This window comes from Amblyomma americanum, chromosome 11 (assembly GCF_052857255.1).
Source record: "Amblyomma americanum isolate KBUSLIRL-KWMA chromosome 11, ASM5285725v1, whole genome shotgun sequence".
NCBI lineage: Eukaryota > Metazoa > Arthropoda > Arachnida > Ixodida > Ixodidae > Amblyomma > Amblyomma americanum.
This window is the reverse complement of record NC_135507.1, coordinates 110,231,241-110,254,164: the sequence shown is the minus strand read 5'-3', so window position 1 is coordinate 110,254,164 and position 22,924 is coordinate 110,231,241. Positions and strand designations below refer to the sequence as shown.

General features: G+C 40.6%; 1 protein-coding gene across 1 annotated transcript; it reads right to left on the bottom strand.

Moving 5' to 3' along the window:
• Positions 1-7,300: 7,300 nt before the first annotated feature.
• Positions 7,301-21,295, bottom strand: LOC144110088 (uncharacterized). The gene is made up of 5 exons (XM_077642903.1): positions 20,996-21,295; positions 17,536-18,014; positions 14,769-15,058; positions 13,071-13,256; positions 7,301-11,229 (listed from the first exon to the last, which is right to left on the bottom strand). Exons 1-5 carry the CDS (start codon positions 21,205-21,207, stop codon positions 10,414-10,416), a joined length of 1,983 nt encoding a protein of 660 aa, XP_077499029.1. The 5' UTR covers positions 21,208-21,295; the 3' UTR covers positions 7,301-10,413.
• Positions 21,296-22,924: the final 1,629 nt, after the last annotated feature.

The following is a 22,924-nucleotide window of genomic DNA, read 5'->3' as shown; positions in this document are numbered from 1 at the left end:
ACACAAAAAAAAAACAGTATACAGGAAAGTGTAAAAATTGCACAGTTCGCACCGTAACTAAGCTTTGCAAAGCAGAAAATTGATCAGTGAAACAGAAAAAATTCTATGGAACAGAAATGCACTGAGGTATCATAGCGTAAGGCAACACAAAAAAAAAAACAGTATACAGAAAAGTGTAAAAATTGCACAGTTCGCACCGTGACTAAGCTATTGCAAAGCAGAAAACGGATCGGTGAAACAGAATAAACTCTATGGAACAGAAATGCACTGAGGTATCGTAGCACAAGGCAACACACACAAAAAAAACAGTATACAGGAAAGTGTAAAAATTGAACAGTTCGCACCGTGACTAAGCTATTGCAAAGCAGAAAACGGATCGGTGAAACAGAATAAACTCTATGTAACAGAAATGCACCGAGGTAACGTAGCATAAGGCAACACAAAAAAAACAGTATACAGGAAAGTGTAAAAATTGCACAGTTCGCACCGCAACTAAGCTTTGCAAAGCAGAAAATGGATCAGTGAAACAGAAAAAATTCTATCGAACAGAAATGCACTGAGGTATCATAGCGTAAGGCAACACACAAAAAAAAACAGTATACAGAAAAGTGTAAAAATTGCACAGTTCGCACCGCAACTAAGCTTTGCAAAGCACAAAATGGATCAGTGAAACAGAAAAAATTCTATGGAACAGAAATGCACTGAGGTATCATAGCGTAAGGCAACACAAAAAAAAAAGTATACAGGAAAGTGTAAAAATTGCACAGTTCGCACCGCAACTAAGCTATTGCAAAGCAGAAAATGGATCAGTGAAACAGAAAAAATACTATGGAACAGAAATGCCACTGAGGTATCGTAGCGTAAGGCAACACACACAAAAAAAAACAGTGTACAGAAAAGTGTAAAAATTGCACAGTTCGCACCACGACTAAGCTATTGCAAAGCAGAAAACAGATCGGTGAAACAGAATAAACTCTATATAACAGAAATGCACTGAGGTATCGTAGCGTAAGGCAACACACACAAAAAAAAACAGTATACAGGAAAGTGTAAAAATTGCATAGTTCGCACCGCAACTAAGCTTTGCAAAGCAGAAAATGGATCAGTGAAACAGAAAAAATTCTATGGAACAGAAATGCACTGAGGTATCATAGCCTAAGGCAACACACAAAAAAAATCAGTATACAGAAAAGTGTAAAAATTGCACAGTTCGCACCACAACTAAGCTATTGCAAAGCAGAAAACGGATCGGTGAAACAGAATAAACTCTATGGAACAGAAATGCACTGAGGTATCATAGCGTAAGGCAACACACAAAAAAAACAGTATACAGGAAAGTGTAAAAATTGCACAGTTCGCACCGCGACTAAGCTATTGCAAAGCAGAAAACGGATCGGTGAAACAGAATAAACTCTATGTAACAGAAATGCACCGAGGTAACGTAGCATAAGGCAACACAAAAAAACAGTATACAGGAAAGTGTAAAAATTGCACAGTTCGCACCGCAACTAAGCTTTGCAAAGCAGAAAATGGATCAGTGAAACAGAAAAAATTCTATGGAACAGAAATGCACTGAGGTATCATAGCGTAAGGCAACACACAAAAAAAAACAGTATACAGAAAAGTGTAAAAATTGCACAGTTCGCACCGCAACTAAGCTTTGCAAAGCACAAAATGGATCAGTGAAACAGAAAAAATTCTATGGAACAGAAATGCACTGAGGTATCATAGCGTAAGGCAACACAAAAAAAAAAGTATACAGGAAAGTGTAAAAATTGTACAGTTCGCACCGCAACTAAGCTATTGCAAAGCAGAAAATGGATCAGTGAAACAGAAAAAATACTATGGAACAGAAATGCCACTGAGGTATCGTAGCGTAAGGCAACACACACAAAAAAAAACAGTATACAGAAAAGTGTAAAAATTGCACAGTTCGCACCACGACTAAGCTATTGCAAAGCAGAAAACGGATCGGTGAAACAGAATAAACTCTATGGAACAGAAATGCACTGAGGTATCGTAGCGTAAGGCAACACACAAAAAAAAAACAGTATACAGGAAAGTATAAAAATTGCACAGTTCGCACCGCAACTAAGCTTTGCAAAGCAGAAAATGGATCAGTGAAACAGAAAAAATTCTATGGAACAGAAATGCACTGAGGTATCATAGCGTAAGGCAACACAAAAAAAAAACAGTATACAGAAAAGTGTAAAAATTGCACAGTTCGCACCGTGACTAAGCTATTGCAAAGCAGAAAACGGATCGGTGAACCAGAATAAACTCTATGGAACAGAAATGCACTGAGGTATCGTAGCACAAGGCAACACACACAAAAAAAACAGTATACAGGAAAGTGTAAAAATTGCACAGTTCGCACCGCAACTAAGCTTTGCAAAGCAGAAAATGGATCAGTGAAACAGAAAAAATTCTATGGAACAGAAATGCACTGAGGTATCATAGCGTAAGGCAACACAAAAAAAAAACAGTATACAGAAAAGTGTAAAAATTGCACAGTTCGCACCGTGACTAAGCTATTGCAAAGCAGAAAACGGATCGGTGAAACAGAATAAACTCTATGGAACAGAAATGCACTGAGGTATCGTAGCACAAGGCAACACACACAAAAAAAACAGTATACAGGAAAGTGTAAAAATTGAACAGTTCGCATCGTGACTAAGCTATTGCAAAGCAGAAAACGGATCGGTGAAACAGAATAAACTCTATGTAACAGAAATGCACCGAGGTAACGTAGCATAAGGCAACACAAAAAAAACAGTATACAGGAAAGTGTAAAAATTGCACAGTTCGCACCGCAACTAAGCTTTGCAAAGCAGAAAATGGATCAGTGAAACAGAAAAAATTCTATGGAACAGAAATGCACTGAGGTATCATAGCGTAAGGCAACACACAAAAAAAAACAGTATACAGAAAAGTGTAAAAATTGCACAGTTCGCAACGCAACTAAGCTTTGCAAAGCAGAAAATGGATCAGTGAAACAGAAAAAATTCTATGGAACAGAAATGCACTGAGGTATCATAGCGTAAGGCAACACACACAAAAAAAAAACAGTATACAGGAAAGTGTAAAAATTGCACAGTTCGCACCGTAACTAAGCTTTGCAAAGCAGAAAATTGATCAGTGAAACAGAAAAAATTCTATGGAACAGAAATGCACTGAGGTATCATAGCGTAAGGCAACACAAAAAAAAAAACAGTATACAGAAAAGTGTAAAAATTGCACAGTTCGCACCGTGACTAAGCTATTGCAAAGCAGAAAACGGATCGGTGAAACAGAATAAACTCTATGGAACAGAAATGCACTGAGGTATCGTAGCACAAGGCAACACACACAAAAAAAACAGTATACAGGAAAGTGTAAAAATTGAACAGTTCGCACCGTGACTAAGCTATTGCAAAGCAGAAAACGGATCGGTGAAACAGAATAAACTCTATGTAACAGAAATGCACCGAGGTAACGTAGCATAAGGCAACACAAAAAAAACAGTATACAGGAAAGTGTAAAAATTGCACAGTTCGCACCGCAACTAAGCTTTGCAAAGCAGAAAATGGATCAGTGAAACAGAAAAAATTCTATCGAACAGAAATGCACTGAGGTATCATAGCGTAAGGCAACACACAAAAAAAAACAGTATACAGAAAAGTGTAAAAATTGCACAGTTCGCACCGCAACTAAGCTTTGCAAAGCACAAAATGGATCAGTGAAACAGAAAAAATTCTATGGAACAGAAATGCACTGAGGTATCATAGCGTAAGGCAACACAAAAAAAAAAGTATACAGGAAAGTGTAAAAATTGCACAGTTCGCACCGCAACTAAGCTATTGCAAAGCAGAAAATGGATCAGTGAAACAGAAAAAATACTATGGAACAGAAATGCCACTGAGGTATCGTAGCGTAAGGCAACACACACAAAAAAAAACAGTATACAGAAAAGTGTAAAAATTGCACAGTTCGCACCACGACTAAGCTATTGCAAAGCAGAAAACATATCGGTGAAACAGAATAAACTCTATATAACAGAAATGCACTGAGGTATCGTAGCGTAAGGCAACACACACAAAAAAAAAACAGTATACAGGAAAGTGTAAAAATTGCACAGTTCGCACCGTAACTAAGCTTTGCAAAGCAGAAAATTGATCAGTGAAACAGAAAAAATTCTATGGAACAGAAATGCACTGAGGTATCATAGCGTAAGGCAACACAAAAAAAAAACAGTATACAGAAAAGTGTAAAAATTGCACAGTTCGCACCGTGACTAAGCTATTGCAAAGCAGAAAACGGATCGGTGAAACAGAATAAACTCTATGGAACAGAAATGCACTGAGGTATCGTAGCACAAGGCAACACACACAAAAAAAACAGTATACAGGAAAGTGTAAAAATTGCACAGTTCGCACCGCAACTAAGCTTTGCAAAGCAGAAAATGGATCAGTGAAACAGAAAAAATTCTATGGAACAGAAATGCACTGAGGTATCATAGCGTAAGGCAACACACAAAAAAAATCAGTATACAGAAAAGTGTAAAAATTGCACAGTTCGCACCGCAACTAAGCTATTGCAAAGCAGAAAACGGATCGGTGAAACAGAATAAACTCTATGGAACAGAAATGCACTGAGGTATCATAGCGTAAGGCAACACACAAAAAAAAACAGTATACAGGAAAGTGTAAAAATTGCACAGTTCGCACCGCGACTAAGCTATTGCAAAGCAGAAAACGGATCGGTGGAACAGAAAACATTCTATGGAACAGAAATGCACTTAGGTATCGTAAACGTACCAGTAATCTCAAGTCTCCAGTTGTTCAGTTTTTTTTAACAACTAAATAAAGCTTTACAGCCTTTCTCTTTTGCCCCTTAGAGCTTCTTTGGACACCTCATAGCACACTCCAACATGAAATAGGAATGTATACTGAGCACAACTGAGGTGGGAGGCCTTTTCTAGAAGTGGCAGGCATAGCAATGCGACACTTTGCAAAGTCAGTGGCATAATGCAGCAGTGGCGTCACGAGGGGGGTGAGGGGGTGCGGTCTGCATCGGGAGCAGAGCTCAAGACGGTGCAGCTGCAGGATAGAAGGATGGCGGGGGGCACGCAGTGCCTTTGTTAACTGCCACTTAGCTTAATGCTTCATTTCCTAAACACGCAGTGCCTTTGTTAACTGCCACTTAGCTTAATGCTTCATTTCCTAAACTCACAGCTCTCTCGGAACAGTTGTTCGAGCCGAAATATTTTGGCTACGGAGACACATTGAAGCGGCAGGCACTGACCTGCATGAGGCCAAGCATTCGTCCTTGTTGCACATCTTTGCGTTCATCCCTCAGTTGGGTTTTTCATCTTGCAGAGCTTTTTCACTAGACGTTCAAATATTCCTCAGGATACCCCTGCCTGGGGCATAATGAGGTGGTCAGTGGTTCTAATTTCTAACTTATCAAAAACTACTTAACATCTACAAATAAGATGTCTAGGTTCTCAGGCCTTGCATTATTATCTCTTGAAAGCAAACTGGGAAAAAGCACTGAAGTTGAAGAAACGATCAGGAGCTTCTTGCAACCCTCTCCTTGAATAAAAAAATTATTGCTCGTTTTATTTGCGCGATACAAACTCAAGGTGAGTGAGTTGTTCTCCAAGGGCTAATAGGTTGTCTACTTGCATTTGAAACAAAATTTTCGGAGAGAAATTGTACGTCTTGTTATCAGTGTAATACTGCTTGACATGAACACAAATTTCATCTTACGTCATTGCTCTCACAACTGAGGAGACTTCTTGGCGCTGCAGGAACCTATTGGAACATTATCGTCAGGAAATCATTGCCCACACAGAAATTGCTTGTATTACAGAAGATAAAATAATCACCGCCACCGAGGCCTGAACAACACGGTGAATGCTCAAGCTTCATGAAGCCACCTTCCCAGATAGCTCAGATTTGAAAGGCTTGCATATTGGCGCATCGACGTGAGCAGACTTGCCGTAACGCATTTGCTGTCAGCTTCACACGACATTTCACTTTGGTTTCTCCCATATTTGTCGTTACTGAAGCATATTGATGTCTTCGTATTACATGGCATGCACTATAGTAATAAAAAACCTCCTGTATTGTAAAAGGGTATGGCCGTAATCTTTCCAGTTGAAATTTGTACACTACATTTCTTTAGATACAGTTGGGAACCCTGTGATTCCATTGCACAGATTTCGAAATCCTTTGATTTCTGTTTAGCCCACACTTAACTACAGTTGTCATCCCGTTACTGCCAGTGCTTTAATTGGAGTGAAGTGCTAGTGTGTACATCCCCAGAAGTGTTTTGCATACTGCAATTAACGACTTACTAGTCGTTCTGAAGGTGTTTGTTTTGCAGTAATAAATAACGTTGCCCTGTCATTCTTGCAATTTAATTCAGCTTTCTAACTGTCAAAACTCTCTTGAATGGTTGCATTTTTGTTGCTTATTCCAACAGCAATAAAATTCAGTTGTTTTCTGTACTTTTGTCAGGGCCTTGTGCACTTCGACATTCAATTGTCCTTCAAGGTTCCTGCGTAATGAGTACACACATTTTCACATACTGGAAAGGAGTTTGCATCAGTTAATTATTGTTTCTTTTTAATTACCTCTGCAGATATAAATTCAGTGGTTCTGTATACATCTGAAACAGTCCTTAGGCAGTTACCGTTATAACTCTTTTTAGCTTTTGGTACTCATATCTTTGCAAACCTTTTAAACGCCCACACAATTTTCGCAATTCTTTTCACACTGTCAGTCGCTGCATTCATTCATGTCTTCAAAACACAAGTGTAAATTTCTCTTAATTGGTGCACCTTTGTTCAAAAAGCAAATTTCAGAGGTTTCGTTTTCCTGGCTCTGCTAATATGAATATGAAAGTTCACCAAGCATGTTTTTCATGCCACTGTTAGTTGAATTATATTCATATGGTATGAAGTAAGCTAAACAGTGAAGCGGAAGAGGGGTCATGCGGCACACACTGGAAGAGAAGGTGGAGGGGGGAGGAGGGTGACGCAATTGCCACCGCACTGGGTGCAATTATAGCGACGCCACTAGGATGCAGTAGCAGTGGTTGTATTCTTGTGCTGCTGCATCCTGTTTGTCTTTACCTATGAAAGCAGGTCTAGTGACTTTTTGCCCCCGGTACATTTTCCTGAATGCTACTGCCCAATTTGTGGCCACGTTTGATTTTTCTTGCTTGTCCTGCTGTGAGTGGCCGCCCAGCAGAAATGCGTTTCGAGCCCCTTGGTAGGCCAGGCCGGCGCCTTGCCAGGCTTGTTGGCTGTACTCTTATTATTTGGCCACGCCTCCTATCTGCTGCAGAGGAGGCCTTTAGCTTCAGCAGAAGAGCATGTGCACCACTACTTGTCACATTTTTGAGCTGTGCAGTGATTGCATATCCAGTAGTTTCGGATAAACAGCGCTGTCTTCAGCCAGCTTGTGCACACGTCGCAGCTCCTTTTCAAGTGCACAGTATTTTTCCTCCATGTCCTGCAATGGAAAATAAAAAAATAATCATGATACTATCTCTGACTGTATACTGAAAGAGTGAGTCCTGCTTAACCCTTTAAGGCATTTTGTACATAACTGTGTACAGGGCAAACTAACGGGCTTTTCTGAGAGTGTGCTATGCGTAGCAGTAATTTCTTTCATATGGAATTAGTGTCCTTCATGTCACATATGATGTGTTTCTTATTTATGCCACTTAATGAATACAATAAGTAATATTTAGCGAAACATTGAGCAGGGTATTAGCATGTCCTTCGCCATTTTTATGCAGATAGATCTTGCCACTAGCAGTAAGGTCATTTTTGTCTCGCAATTTCAAGCGTAATGTGTAACTCAAAAACAAAAATTGATTTCACTATTTTTCGGCTGTTTACTCGACAACTCCTGTCATTTCAATATTGCTGTTTCGATTAATTGTGACACATTGTACCGGATTTTGCACATCCGTTTAAAAAATAAAGTGGTATTTCACACTTGCAAACTAACAAATTATCTCTTCATGGGGCTTGAATATACTATTTAGGATGAAAAATGTTTGTTTTCGATTAAAACAAAAATAACACCTCAAAGGGTTAAAAACTGATGCGACATTTTTAAATGGACGGGTGGGTAGAGTGGGTAACAGGTAGATGAAAATCAGCCAGAAAAGACGGTACACAACACAAAGGGGTGGACAACTGCTGGACTAAAATATTTATTGAAGGCAGGCTGCCAAATAATACAGCCTAAATATGCCAAAGCCGCAGCTAAGCGAAATTTACATACGAGAATTCATAACATAAAATTCCTTTTTCATCAGCGCTAGAGATGGTACACTCGCATAAGAATCACCAAACTTCTTGATATGAAAGGCCTCAAGGATGTCGCTCTGGCCTAGAATGTAAACTTCACTAAACGTGACGTGCAGTCAAGGCCACAACTATATAGAGCAAGCTTCATCATTTCAACTTTTTGCGTACATTTAGCGAAAGTGTGAAGGTTTCTAGACGTTATGTATGAACACACCAGCGGAACTTGTTTGTGTGCATGTCGGGTACCTCCTAATTTACTATAGGTGAGGTGCGAGAGGAGTTTGATCATTAACAAATGCTTTGTATTTAAATGGCTGCGACTATAGATACTGTGGTACATCAGCTACGTTAAAAGGCAAGACGACCATTTTCTCCAGCATCAGTATTGCTCACTAGCTTAGTACTTTTACAATCTGTCACTTCTCTTATCATTAACACATGTGCTGCCAGGCATAACTTGTTCCACAAATTAAAGGAATCTTGTAAACCGCTTCTGTGGTGCATTACATGTGCTGGCTGTCATGTTTGGTGGCGCACAGTTTCTTTTTTACTCAGTGCATATTTCATGAGGCACGATGGCTTTGCTGTACGTGAAAAAAAAATCATTTATGCCTTGATGTTTGGTAAATTTTTTATGCTGTGCATCATGTTGTGAAAATAAGTAATGACTGACTTTAATGTACCTTTTTTTGGTCACATCTTTCCTTTTTTCTATTTTGGCACTGCCGTTCTTACTTTTCAAGATGGATTCTGCTGTTTTGTCATTCCTGATGGAAAGTCCGAGCTGAACAGGCATTCCGCCTTGGTTGTAATGCTACCTTTCACTGTAGCAGATGTACCACCATATTTTGGCAAGGTTTCCATTCTAGGCCACCAGAAAACACATAAGGCACGCAAAATCCTTCAGACCTTCCCGATAAGGAAGCACAAAATGTGAGTGCACCATCTATAACAAAGACATTGATGTTGTGAATTTTCATAGATAAATTTCTGTTTGCCCATGTATGGCTGTGTTACTAATTCGCAGCCAGTCTTCAGTACAGACTTTAGTTGTTAGTGAAGCCACTGTCCTGCCCTCTATCTTCTGCACCGTATCTTTTTTTCTGGTTTTCACCCTCCTGAACATCCTACACCAACTGACCCACCATCAGCCTTTCCAGCTTGAGTTACAGATATGTGTATATTTTTGTTTTGGTTGCATGCCTAAAACGTGCTGCTGCCAAACTACCTCTACTGTCACAAACATGACGTTTATCCTAAGCTACAGTCTGTATACAGTCTGTTTTGTAGATTATAGACGACAATATGGACATATTCCATCCTCTCAATTAATTGAATTCAACTTTCCTTCTCTCTTCTGTTTTGTCCTTTTTTTACCCTCTCCTCATGTGGGGCAGCCTGTTGGGCATTTCCTGGTGAACCTTTATGCCTTTCCTTGCATCTGTCTCTCTGTTTTCAAGAATAAGTGAAGTTTCGATCCTGGCCATTAGATTTATCACCCTGTCAGTATTCTCAAGGAGGTTGCCCTTCCTGAATATATGTGCACTGTAATCATTAACACATGCATGCACGCCATCCCAAATGAAGGTGAACGCACTGATGCATGATCTGCTGTTTCATTTTATTTTGACCTTCAGGGCCTTCTCACCTGAAAAGGAACTTTCTCACTAGTGGCAACTGTATGCTTGCCATACATGTGTGCATAGACATGCACGCATATATACATGCATGTATATGACTGCATGTAGTGTATTAATGATGTCAAACACAACATGTGCTTTTCAGTGCTTCAAGATGCACAAAAATTATATGAAGGCTCACTACACGATATAACACTATTGGGAATGGGATGTTGGTGGTGCGTGTCTTGGCCTTGCATTCATATATTGTTTCACACTTATGTAATATTATGGAGCTGCTGGTTACAAGTTGGGGCAAGCATGCCCCAAACTTTAACCCTGCTGCACACAGTACATAACAAAAACTGTCCACAACCTAGTGGTTCATTACAATATCCTTATCAGCCAGGTAATGAGCACAGGGATATACTATGCTGAAAGTGATGACTATGCGATTAACCTCCAAGAAGTTTTGTTATGCTTCTACAATAGTTCATTATAATAGCTGAAAGGATTAATGCTCCACTGTACGTCAGGTTTCTCTTTCCTGTCTGGAAATGGCCCGGGAGGAGATTCTGGCAGCTGGCTCACATCTGCATGCATAGCCTGGTCACTGTGTGCCGATGTACAGGCTACTGTGACCTCTTCATTGCCTCCTGGCATCATTGGAAGAAAGAATTCTATGTTTGGGCAACGGTCACCCAGTGCCAGGTAGCCGAGCCGTCGGCGGTCTTCGGGCGTCAGCTCCGGGCTGTTCGGAAAACAGCCACCAAAAGCCTTCTGGACAGCAGCCTGATGCTTGCAAAAAGCGCCTTGGCTGCCTCTCCAGCAGCTGCAGAAGCCAATGTCCGCATCCACTTCATAAGAGCTGGTGCCAGATGAGCTTGGCACACTATACAAAGCGCCATCCACCTGTACAATGGACTTGGCGAAATCATTGGGCAGCTTCTGCAGCAGGTGCTGGAATGCAACACGGTGGGAGGAGTCACGGTTATGCGCATGCCTCAGCAACCGTGCCTCAAAATATTTTTCCCAAGTTGTGATCGTAAACTCTACCAGGGCTACTGCATTGTAAGCCTTGGTGCGGCACAAAACGATGTCCTTCAGGATTCGTATGGATGCCTCTGAATAATTATTCGTGTTATGGCCTCTGGTGACTGTGCCTGCACGGTAGAGGAGCACCCACTCTTGCTGGTGTTGAAGGAAGGTTTCCACTCTCTTTATGAAGGCTTCGTGTTTGTGGCAGTGAAGCTCTTCCTTAGCTGTCTGGAGCTCTTCCATTGTTTTTGCATACAGATTCTGAAACCAGAACAAAAAAAGCATATCGTCTACGCATACAGTAGTGTTTTGTATTACTAGCTGCGTACCATTATTTCTGTACCATAACACGTGAACTCATTTTTGAATTGAATGTCTTTATATCACAAAAGGATTGGACCTATATCTTGCGTAAGTACAAGCTGTTTCTGCATTCCTCATCATCCTTCCTCGATCAGTTAACTTTGCTTAGTTTTTCTCACCAGGGATCCTCTGTCACATGAGCAATCTAAATGCACAAGGAGTCAATGACCATAAAATTTTTCAAGGGCCATACATGTGTGTTGCTGTCGCAGATATGAATTTGTTAATAAGAAAGCATGAAATCTGTTGGCTGGCAAAAGATATATCTAACTAGGTAAGTTACATTCGGGACGAACACTCGGCCTGAAGCAGCAGATTAGGAAAACATTTGTTATTGTTGTAAATGCAGTTTTTAATTCACACATGTTCAGAAAATAAAGCACTGCACACTTTGCAAGTAGGCACAATCCAAAGACAGAGATGGGAGGTAACACTGTGCATTTCGTTTCAGCTAGAAGCATTTATTTTTTTTCCAGTGGTACTTTCACAAACAAATTGTTATCTGTTCTCTTCTCTTTGTGTTGTAGCACCAGTAGGGCATTGCCAGTTCTTGGTTGTCATGAAGTATGCAGTTATGCTTAAATGGGCAAAATCGGCAAACTACAGAGACGTGGCATACAAAAAAGATGGTATTGCTTTGCTTACTTCTGGAAATCTGCGGAGCTGTTATTTTGATGATCGAATAAAAAGTAATTTCTGAAGGAGTTAGTTAAGTCAACAGTTAATAAAATAATGAACAGAAAATTTTCATTTTTCTTGTTTCAATCCTGTGTATTTTTTCCAATGTATGCTGACCATGTGGTTGTTCTCATGGCTTCTTGACATTATCTATTTGCGTTTTCAAACCTCTGTTAAGTTAATCCCCATAGAGTTGAATGGCGAGTGAAAAAACTAAAGTTTGGCACCAGCGGATTTCCATTCAGTTCAGTGGCCATTGAATCAAGTGGCAATGAGAGTATAGAAGGTTGGGCGAGTTGATATATATTCATGATTCACAACAGTGCAGCAAACATGGGTGAAAGGGAGACTAGACACAACAAGTGCTTGTTATGTCCAGTCTCTCTCATCTGTGTTTGCTACATTGTTGTGAAGCATGGCAATGAGACTATGTATGTGACAGGAAAAGTGCATGGAATTCTTTTCCTGTCATCGTGAGTATGTTTACCTCAAGGTGTTCACTATATGTGCCAGGTTCTGCATGTTGTACTTACTTCGTTAAAAATCAAAAACAAAATGACTAGTGCTGGCAGTGAAAGAGGCATTTATTTCTTAGAAAGTTGGCTGTAAAAATGAAACACTTGTTTTCTTCCCTCCACTTGACTAAAACTCATGCCGTCAAGACTGGAAAGAGCTCTGTGACCACTGTTTAGAAGTGGGAGGTGATGGATCCTTGCCTTGGGAATCTACGTATAAGATTAGGTCTTAATGTCATTCTAGTTTGCTTGTTAGAATGGTTGTGGTAGCGATAACTCTCATTTTTTTCTGTCTTTGTTCACTTCTAAAAGCTACATCATTAGGGGTGTGGTTAGCCTCTTTTCATTTGCAGGAATCTATCAGTGCAGGCCAACTTCAGTTTACCCTTAGCGTCCTTTTAAATATTAGCTGTACATTCTTATTTCTGAGTAATGCAATGTTTCAGCCAAAATGGGCATGGCGAAGTGTTTTATGTGCAGAGTGTCTCTCTTTTCTTTTGTATTGTATGGCCTAGGCAGGTAGTCAAATGACAGTGTCTGCATCACCTTCTGAAAAGCTCTCATCAAGTGACGTCGCTCTTCCTTGGCTGCCTGGTTCTTTGTGGAGGTCAGCCAACGCCACTCGGCCTGTAGAACATGAAAGTGGCACAGCAGCTGTCGTGCGCTGGGCCATGTTTCATGTAGGGCATCTTTTTCGGGTCTTGAATTGTCGGTCATAAACACAGCTGGAGCCTGTAAGGTGAAAAGGAACCCATCACAAGCATAAACCAACAGGCTGACGCACTCGTATACACCTCGGCAAGATTGTATTTTAACATTCTACCCATCTGCCAACTCTATGCCCTGTTTTTTCTTGAATATTCTGCAAACACTGTGGCAAGAGGATTAAAAAAAATTTATGCTTACTTCTGGCACATACTAGAGCCTGTGGGTGGCAGGTTTCTAAATGCAGAGGCACTTACAGCCCATGTTTAAAATGTTGTAGTGGGACATGTACTTACTGTGTGGACATTAACACCAATGCTGACCAGCACTTCGGCATGTATAAAAAAGCAGTCAATGCTGTTGATTATGATTACTGATTAGCCCATGTTTTGTGAGGGTTTTCCAAATCACACTTTCTGTTCCGAACATGACCTTATCAAAATAACCACTTTTTGAGTTCGATCAGGTCATATAGCCAGGAATAAATAGCCACTCCAAAGGGTTTTCATTTTCTAACCTATCTGCCTTGCAACAGCAGTCAGAGAAGAAAGCATTCTCTACTGTGAAGAACTCTTGGAAAGATAAGAAGAAAAGGATGACTATGCAGCTAATTACATAACTTCTCAAAACTAAGCTAAAGATTCATCTAGAATTCAGGAACGTGGTTGATTTTATTTTTTGTTGTTATAGATAGCTCAAGGGTCCTTGGGTGAGAGATTTACATGAGGGGTAAAGCAACAGTCTGCAGCAGCAGTCTGCAGGAGTTCCTTGATAAAAACCAAGAACGAGTTGGTGGAAAAATTGGTAGCTTGCTTTTCCTGCATTGTGTTTCCTTTTGAAAATTCCTTGGTGGAAACATGCCTTGAAAGGCAGCGTGGTCGAGAAAATCAGCTTGTAGGCAGATACGCGTTAACCAAAAAATTGCTAATTTCGACATGCAGCTGTTTGTCTGTCATGTGTCCTGGCCTCTATCCAATCTTCTTCGAAAAAGAAAGTTGGTAATCCTTTGCCTGACATGTGACTGAACCTATACCAAAAAATTGTCCAGCTTGTTGCATTATAAATCCAACTTCTCCTGCAGTTGTGTTCGGTTTTAGATATGCACTGTATTTATTCATTTATTTATTCATAATACCTTACAAGGGTCAGAAATGCATTGAGTAAGAGGGACAAGAAGTGGCATATGTACAAGAGAAACTAATTAATACAACATGAGATGGAAGGCAAAAAGTAAATAAACTATTGTACGTGGCAAAACTTAAAGGCAAAAATATACATAGGTACAAGGTACACTTCGTAGCAGCATTAATGCAGGGCATATGACAAATAGGCATCTAAGAGAAAAATACAGTGGTCATATTAGAAGTGTCAGATGTAAAAGTTGTAAGACGCACAGAAAACCAAATCAAAATACAATATCGTGCCACATCAATCTGTCACCATTGTCATATTTCGGATAGTAAGGCAGTTTGGATGGGAAGTCTTGCAAAAAAAATTAATGTTATTCTAATTTGCTCATAATTCAATAAAGCAACAAACCGGGCTGTTTCCAAAGCATAATGGATGCTGGCTTTTGAGTTGCTGGAAGGCCTGTTTGTACCCCTCCCTGGTCTGGGAGCTGTGTATGACGAGTGCAATAGGCACTGCCCCTGCCTTTGTGGCTGTCAGCAGCACCGTTATGGTGCTCCTAGTTTCGTCACATGATGATGTAGAGTCCACGAATATAATGTCACGTGCGGACTCCAGCTGCTGGGCTCGATGCATGATGGGTGTGACGACAAGGACTGCCCAGCTGTCATCTGCCACACTCGTGATGCTGACATCTGTCCCTGCAAAACAAACAAGCATATCATTGAAGGAGCATGAAAAGACTGATAAACATGAGGGTTAGCCTCTCCACCTTTTGTGTTTCTCTTTATGCCCAATAGCTAGCTTTCGTAACATTTTTATGTATATAGGAGAACTCTCTATTACTCACTATGGATTACAGCAGCGGAGTAAAGTAAAATCTGTATGTTTGACTTCACAAGCTTGCTCGTTATTGTTTTTATAAAACCACAGCACTCTGAACATCAGTTTCTACTCCGCACTGCAACTGGTGTGCAAGGTATTTTGAACAAGAGCTTATCACTAATTTTAGCTAGTCACTAATCCTGATGCAGGTGTTTCCACATACCATATTCCAGCTCTTGTACTGGCAGTACTTTGTCTAGAAGATTTTATGCATTTTAAATTTTTATCACAGCATGTTGCCTCTGATAACATATAAGCTTGTTCAAAGGCAGTCTTTTTTATTTGTGCATTGTAAATTTTTATCACAGAATGTTCCCTCTAGTAACACAAGCTTGTTCGAAGACAGTCTTTTTTAATATCTTTGCATCTTAACAGTGCATTTTCAGAGCAGTTTGATGTTTCATGTAAAATGAATGAATTAATGAATGAGCTGTTTATTTAGAAAGGGAGGCTCAAGGCCATTTGTTGGGGAATTGGGTTGCTAAGAAAGGGAAAAGTAGGGGTCTATTGATACATGAATGAAGGACACGGTTGGTTTAGCCACGCTTTACATTGCTTTGTAGAGGCCACTTATCTTAGCATATTTGCCAATATTTTTTGCCAATGCAAAATAAAAAGATATTGTATTGTAATCTCTTGGCGAAAAAATGTTAATAAATAGTTTTAGTTTTTCCTTAGAATTCTAGAGCAGGGCAAATCTGATATTTCCATATTCCTCTTCTGTCCACCTCAGCAAGCGTAAGCGACAAAGTCGACAATAAATTTGTTCTCACTTACTCTAAAAGATAATGTTGCTCATGTGTGTAACTCCCACATTGGTCAGGTCTCTGGACAGTGAACAAGGATTAGCACGTTTTCAGCCAGGAAGTTTATCGCTCTTGTATACCACAGCTCTTGAGTTTCTGGCAGCACTTTATAGATTCTTTGCCTAAATCTATTCATTACCTTTATATCATTGAAGTGATCAAATGACTGTATGCATTTTTAAAAATAATCATAGATTGATAAGTGCACGTGATGGAATGCTACCAGCAGCAGTGACTTGCAAAGTCTCCATCTACGCTTACGTAATGCTGAGAATCTTTTTGCACCGCCTGAGTTGGTGCACTGTTTACATGGTTCATTTCCTTTATCATGTCATGCATCAGTTCTCTTGTTGCCTTCAATGCTTTGCAGCTTTCTAACAATGGCTCAACAGTAAATATAAGCCAGTTTGTCAGAATTAGGACTAGTGGGACACAAAGAACCTGCAACTCATGCAGTGCAACAGCAGTAGAGGCGGTGATAAATTTTTTACAGTAGTCATACGAACAGGTAATCCTTCTACTCAAAGATACACAGAAGGAAAGAGAAAATGTATAAAAGCGGCTGTATTCAATTTTATGATGCTTTTGGCTCTTCAAAATGGGTGATGAAGATGTACTTGAGTGTACACATATGCAGTGTATTGCCCATCTACCATTCATGTATATTTCTCAGACAACTTAGAGTTACAGTGAGTTGCATTGTGGCCTCATTTCATTTAAGGTGTTTTCAGGTAAATAATAATCAACACACATCATTTCGGTATGACTTCGTAGACTGACAATAACTGAGGTCACTGTGGTAACAGTGCCGCTTTTAGAACTTTGTAACATTGTAGTGTAGTACTGAGACTATTTCATGGAAATGCCTCTGTTTATGGCTTTTTGTGCTCAAACATGGCACAGGTCTGTCACTACACAGCTTTTACATGTGCAGTGCATTGGCGTACAAGAATAATTTTGAAGTCAGCAATTAACACTGAGCACTTACTGCATTCATATATGCAGCACTGGCTGATGACTTCCGTCGTCTGCCAGTGTTGCATATTTGAGTATGTCAAACCAACTTGCCCAGCAATGCACCCTGCTGAACTTACTCCATGCTTCTTCTTTGCATGAATGTAGGACTCTGATTTATAACATAAATTTTTTTCCCACAGTGTAAGGACTTTCACTGAAAATGCAGAGCTAGTATAGCTTGGAAATGATGGCCCATTTTTTGTTTTCACAATACACTCTCATGAATAAGCACAGATGCTGGCAATGCGTTAGCTCTGCCTTGCCCGGATGATGAAGAGCTAAATCACTGCAGAGTGTACAGCACCTGTCCAAAGTATTTTCCTGAATGTCTTCCCCATCACACAACTGTACATTACTTACATCTCTGATATGTGGTGATGCAAACACTTATCAGGATTGGAAGCAGTAGCAGAAATTAAAAATTTCAAAGAATAATGCTGGAATTTTTTGGAATAGGTAATCCTGCTTACCTTGGGCTAAATACCTGGGCTTGTTTTCCTGCAGCTTTAAAGACGGGTTACCCTGGGGTCCATATTTTTGACTCCACCATTCCTGGTGCCACCGGTAAACACTCCTTGGTGGTGGGTTGGCCATGGAATTTGCCAGCAGGGTGTGCCCATTTGGTTTTTCAGTGAGAACCCTCTTATGGTGGCTTATTGCTTGAGCTGTCGTCATTCCATCTTCAAAATATTCTTGAAAAGCAGCTCTTGTTTCTTCGCTGGGTCGAAGAAGTCTTAGTGAGTCAGCTGACTGCAGGCTGTGGTTGTGTTGCGACACCTTTACAACGGCCTGTAGAGGTGTCTGCCGGCAGAGGAACAGGTCATTTTTCATAGTGTCGCGATTCACTTTTTTAATCTTGATATCCAGCTTCGCTGGGCACGAGGTGTTGCGGTGTGACGATTTGTCACGTGGATTATGCTGGCACCGCCACACCTTGTGGAAGACCATCCTACAAGAACCAAAAGATGCCACAGTCAGTGCACACGTGCATAATGTAGGCCTTATGAGGTTTGGTAATGACCTTAACAAGACAGTCTTTATGTAATTGTGCAAAGCAGGCAAGCCAAATTATTTGAAATGAATCCAGACACATCAAGGAGTGTAATAACTGAGAAGGCCTCTACAGGGCAAAAAAAAAAAAAACATGGCCTAATAGTTTGCATATGGAGCAAATTATGTGCCATTATTTAACATCATACATGATATATGTGTGATATATGTGCCTTGTGCCTTTGGGGAGAGCTCAAATAAATAGTGCTCATAAGGCATGCTTATTATGAAAAGTTTTGAGGAATTCTGAAATTTTAAGCCAGGAAGGGATTTCTTTGTCTTCATACTTCAGTACTGTTTCATAGTTCAGTATAAAATGTTATTACAGCCGTAGCTTATTATAATTAATGAACAGGTAAAAATTCATAACGCAGTTTACCAAAATCCTTAAACGAACGAAGTCAACTTTTTGGACAAGTTTAAATTATTGGCATATTCTTGCACACCTTTCCCTATGATGACAATAACGATAGGAAAACTGGGGGTTTCAGCAAGGATTTACATTTTGAATTTGCAAAGAATGTCAAGCCAGAACAGATGGTGGTGGCACACCGAGATAAAAGTTAGAGGCTCTGATGGCAGTCAACCTATGTCGCCTGGAGAAATTATTACACTTTATGAAAGAACTGAGCACAATACAGAGGGTTATTTTCATCAAAAGAAACTTTTTGAAGCTCTGTTCCTCACTCCATGTTAGTTACCTGAAGGACACGGGTTCTATCCAAGCCACAGCGGTCGCATTTCAATGGAGGCAAAATGCTAGAGGCCCGTGTACTGTGCAGTGTCAGTGCACTTTAAAGAACCCTTAGGTAGTCACAATTTTCCGGAGCTCCCCAGTACGGCGTCCCTCGCCTCAGCCGTTTTAGGACGTTAACTAAAGTTCTATAAAACCAAACCAACAAACAAAAGACCAACCTTTGCAAACGTTTTTATCATCACAACATAACATATATACAATATATACGTTATATTTAATATACAGTATTCCCATTTGGTATGGCGCTCGACAGCGGAATCCAATATTAAAGGACTATAGACACCTAATTTTGATGGCATGTTTTCTTCTCTACAATGATGCGGAAGACACTACTACGCATGAATCATCATTCAATATTCACCTGCAACTGGTAAATAATTTATAATCGAATTTTTCTGTCATGCTGTGTCGGTTTCAATATCTGAACGATGGCTGTGATGTCAAAAAGTGCTTTTGTGTCACGTGAGGCATGGAAAAATATCCGTATAATCGCTGCTTCATTTTTTAAATTTACTGCAGTGCTGAAGTGAGCCTTCCTCAAGAGACGAAATGCCAACGAATGTAGAAGCAGCAATTATATTGCAGTTTTTTCATGCCTTACGTGACCTGTAAACACAAGTTGACATCACAGTCCTCATTAGGCTGCTGAAACCGAAACAGCACGAGAAAGAAATGCGATTATAAATTATTCAGCGGTCGTAGGAGAATAACACGTGGTGATCCATGTATAATAATATCTTACGCATCATTACAAAGAAGAAAACACGCGCCCAAAAGTTAGGTATCTATACTCCTTTAACAAACTTCTATTATTGCAAAAAAAATCTTTTTTGAAAACCTACCTTATACAGAGCACACTTAACCTGTTTCAAAAAATATAATCTTCCTAAAAATCAGCAGATCTATAACCGAAGACGATAAAACATTTTTATTTCAGTTCTTGAAAACATTGCATGACATTAACTGAAATAGCAAACTTGCAACAGTCTGCATCAGCACGTCTAAATCATCATACAGATGTGTGGAAAGTTACCTGCTCCCGTACTAATTATGGTGATCAAAGGCTTCAGTGTCACCTACCCAAAGTTCTAAACAGTTGTCACAACAGAGGCAAAGAAATTCTCAACCAAACTCCGTCAGAAATCAAGTTGCTCATGAACTCTTACCTCTAATCAATATGTTCATCACACTTAATTGTATATATTTTAAGCTGCATTATTAAGGCGAAAGCCTTTAATGGCTCATACTCGCGGTGTCCATTCGTCCATCCGTCCGTGACACTCTTCATTTCGATAAGAAAAAAAATCTTTGTGCACGATGGGATTCGAACTACCATACTCCCATTCCGCAGCTTAGAGTGCTAACGACTACTCTACTTCCTGCCAACGCACATGTAGTTCTCCTTGTCTACGTCGCTGGAGAGTGTTTGCAGAAAGGCGTCGAATCAGGCGGATGCCTCCCAAATGCCCTCCAGTGTCTCCAGCATTTAAGATTCACAAATAATTGTGTACTTAATTAACATCTTAACTACACATCAGTGACACCGCGCTAAAGACTATCGCCTCACCGCACTTTAGGTTAACAAAGTGCCCCTGAATTTTTTAGTCTTTTTTTTAAAGAATCAATTTTTTTATACTTGCATTTATACATTGTTTCGTTGTATTGAAGGTATTACGATCTGTCACCCTGTGAAAGTGCTCCATAAAGTGTATATATGCCTTCTGCGACTGTTGCTTGTACAGTAGTCTAGGGTTCCTCAAGCTGCTTGCATGCAACATCGGCTTCCTCCATCCTTGAGAATGGACGGACGGACGGATGGATGGATGAATGGATGGATCTTCATAAAGCTCATGAAGGGACTTTATATCAAACAAGCCTGAGACATCAAAATTCTTGAGGTTATAATTGCGAGAGCGCTCGACTACTGGCGGAGGACCCTGTTGCAATCTCGGCCGCGGTGGCCGCGTTTCGATGGAGGCGAAAGGCGCGCGTGTGCTGTGCGATGTCAGCGCACTTTAAAGAACCCTAGGTGGTTGAAATTAATCCGGAGCCACCTACATATACATCCTGATTTGAATAACACGCATCACATTTCGTCATGCCAAAACCGCAGTTTCGCTTACCTGGTGCATTTTGTTTGGATCTTCTCGCAAATCCAGGAGGTGTTAGTGTTCGTGCTATATTGGCGCACCCACAGTTCTGCGGCTTTTCCATCCAACAAGTTGCAGCGGAGCACCTTCACATCACTAGTGGATGACCTGCAATCTTCCACGCACTCTAGAGCGCCGGCGGCCGGTTCATCCCCCTGCGAAGATGTGGATGGCCCAAGGTCCATGGCGCACTTTATGGTGCCAACTTTATTGTCATTAAGGGATGCGATCAGACTGTGCAGGTCGCTGTCACTCAGCTAGGCGTAGCTGTCGGCTTACAGAAGACACACCACGGAGAACTTGCAAACTTTCGCGCAATAGTTTAGCGCGCGCATTTCAACGCTTCAGAAGCGGCGCGATGTGAAGAGTTTCGGTTTCGTTTGTGTCATACTCTGCGAATGGTATTTTGCGCACTAGTACGATTTATGTACTTATAACTCTGAAAAAAATTTGTGCGTGTTATATCAGAAACGTTTTTATTTTATTCATCTTTTAACAAAAAGGACGTCTATAGTTGCCTTGCCTAATTGACGCATCGTCTAGTATCCAATCCAATCCAAAGTTGAAGTCGCCATGATGGAAAGGAGTGAAAAGTGGCGTCGGGTTCTTCATGCTTTTGCCCGTTTGCTTAATTTGGGAGTTAATCTGAAGTAGAAACCAGGTTATTGTCAGTATATTTTGTGGTAAAAACTCAAGGAAATCTGTGATGGGACGCAGTGCCGAAAAGGATTTGCGGCGGGCAAACACGGGCTCTGGTGAGCTCCAAGATGATGATGCGGTGTGTCTGCTTTGTGCACAAGACGCAGCTTGCTGGGCCTGCATTGCCTGCCTTGGTGTCCTCTTCTTGAACGGGAGGGCAAAACGCCTCACATCAACGGTCGTCCCATACGTCGGCGGCATGTTCTTCGCAGAAATCTCGCAGTTGAGTACGATATTGCGCATCGTAAGTAGGAGCAAACCGAGCCTTACAGTTGTTTACATTGCCTTACTGCTAAATGTGCGGACAAAGCATTGTACTCGAGTTGAGGCTGCTGGTGCATGTGATGGTTAGTTTGCATTTCTTTCAATCTTGAAACAGCAGACATGGAAAAAGACGCCGCACTTGTGAACAAATGTCACGTCTTGCGTCTGGAGTAAACCTGCTCTTGTTCACGATGCTTTCTTCATGGCCTAGGCGATTGTGAAAGATGACGTGCCTACACCTGTTTGCTTCAGTACTGCTTTTCCGTTGATCGTGTTTACATACAGTTTCAGCCTCGTCAATGGTCTGTATTATAAGCGTTTCGCTGTGACTGGCTCCTTCGATTTTGGTCATCATTGACTGCAGCGTGCAGGTGTTTTTATTTACAAAATTATTCGCTAACAAGTGCATCTCTACTGTGCACAAAAGCTTTTAAACTGTCACCTTGCCCAGGCCATGTTGTCATGCTCAAGCAACTGATCGTCTTCATCATAGAGTTTCTAAATATTACCTAAAGGGAAAGCTGGCGCCACCGTTTCTGCGAGTTTCTTAAAGAAGTATAGATACCTAATTTTGGTGGCATGTTTTCTTCATTGTAGTGATGCATAAGACTACTCCGTTTCATACATCAGGTGCAACGCTGTGAAAGGTACGGAAGTAGTCCGCACGGAAAAATAAAGGGAGGCATATTACTCAGCGTTTCTTGTGTGGTGTAGTGTTCTAAGGCACGAGAAAGCGACAATGTGTCGTCAGCGATAAGAGTGCATTTAATCAAGCTCATGACAAATGTAACATGTAGTAAGTCTGGAGGCAAAGTATTTAATATTTTCTTCTCACCACAAGGAACGCACTACTTTTTGGCCACAGATGCAGGCAGCACAAACAACAGGATTAGCTTTGACACCATTGCACTTTATGTATAAAACTGTATATATGGATAA

Excerpts from the sequence above, each read along its gene's own strand:
- LOC144110088 (XM_077642903.1), bottom strand. The coding sequence starts at position 21,207 with ATGGACCTTGGGCCATCCACATCTTCGCAGGGGGATGAACCGGCCGCC. Across the intron at positions 13,257-14,768 it reads TATGCTTTGGAAACAGCCCG|GCTCCAGCTGTGTTTATGAC; the intron begins GTTTGTTGCTTT and ends TTCACCTTACAG. Across the intron at positions 11,230-13,070 it reads TGATGAGAGCTTTTCAGAAG|AATCTGTATGCAAAAACAAT; the intron begins GTGATGCAGACA and ends TTCTGGTTTCAG.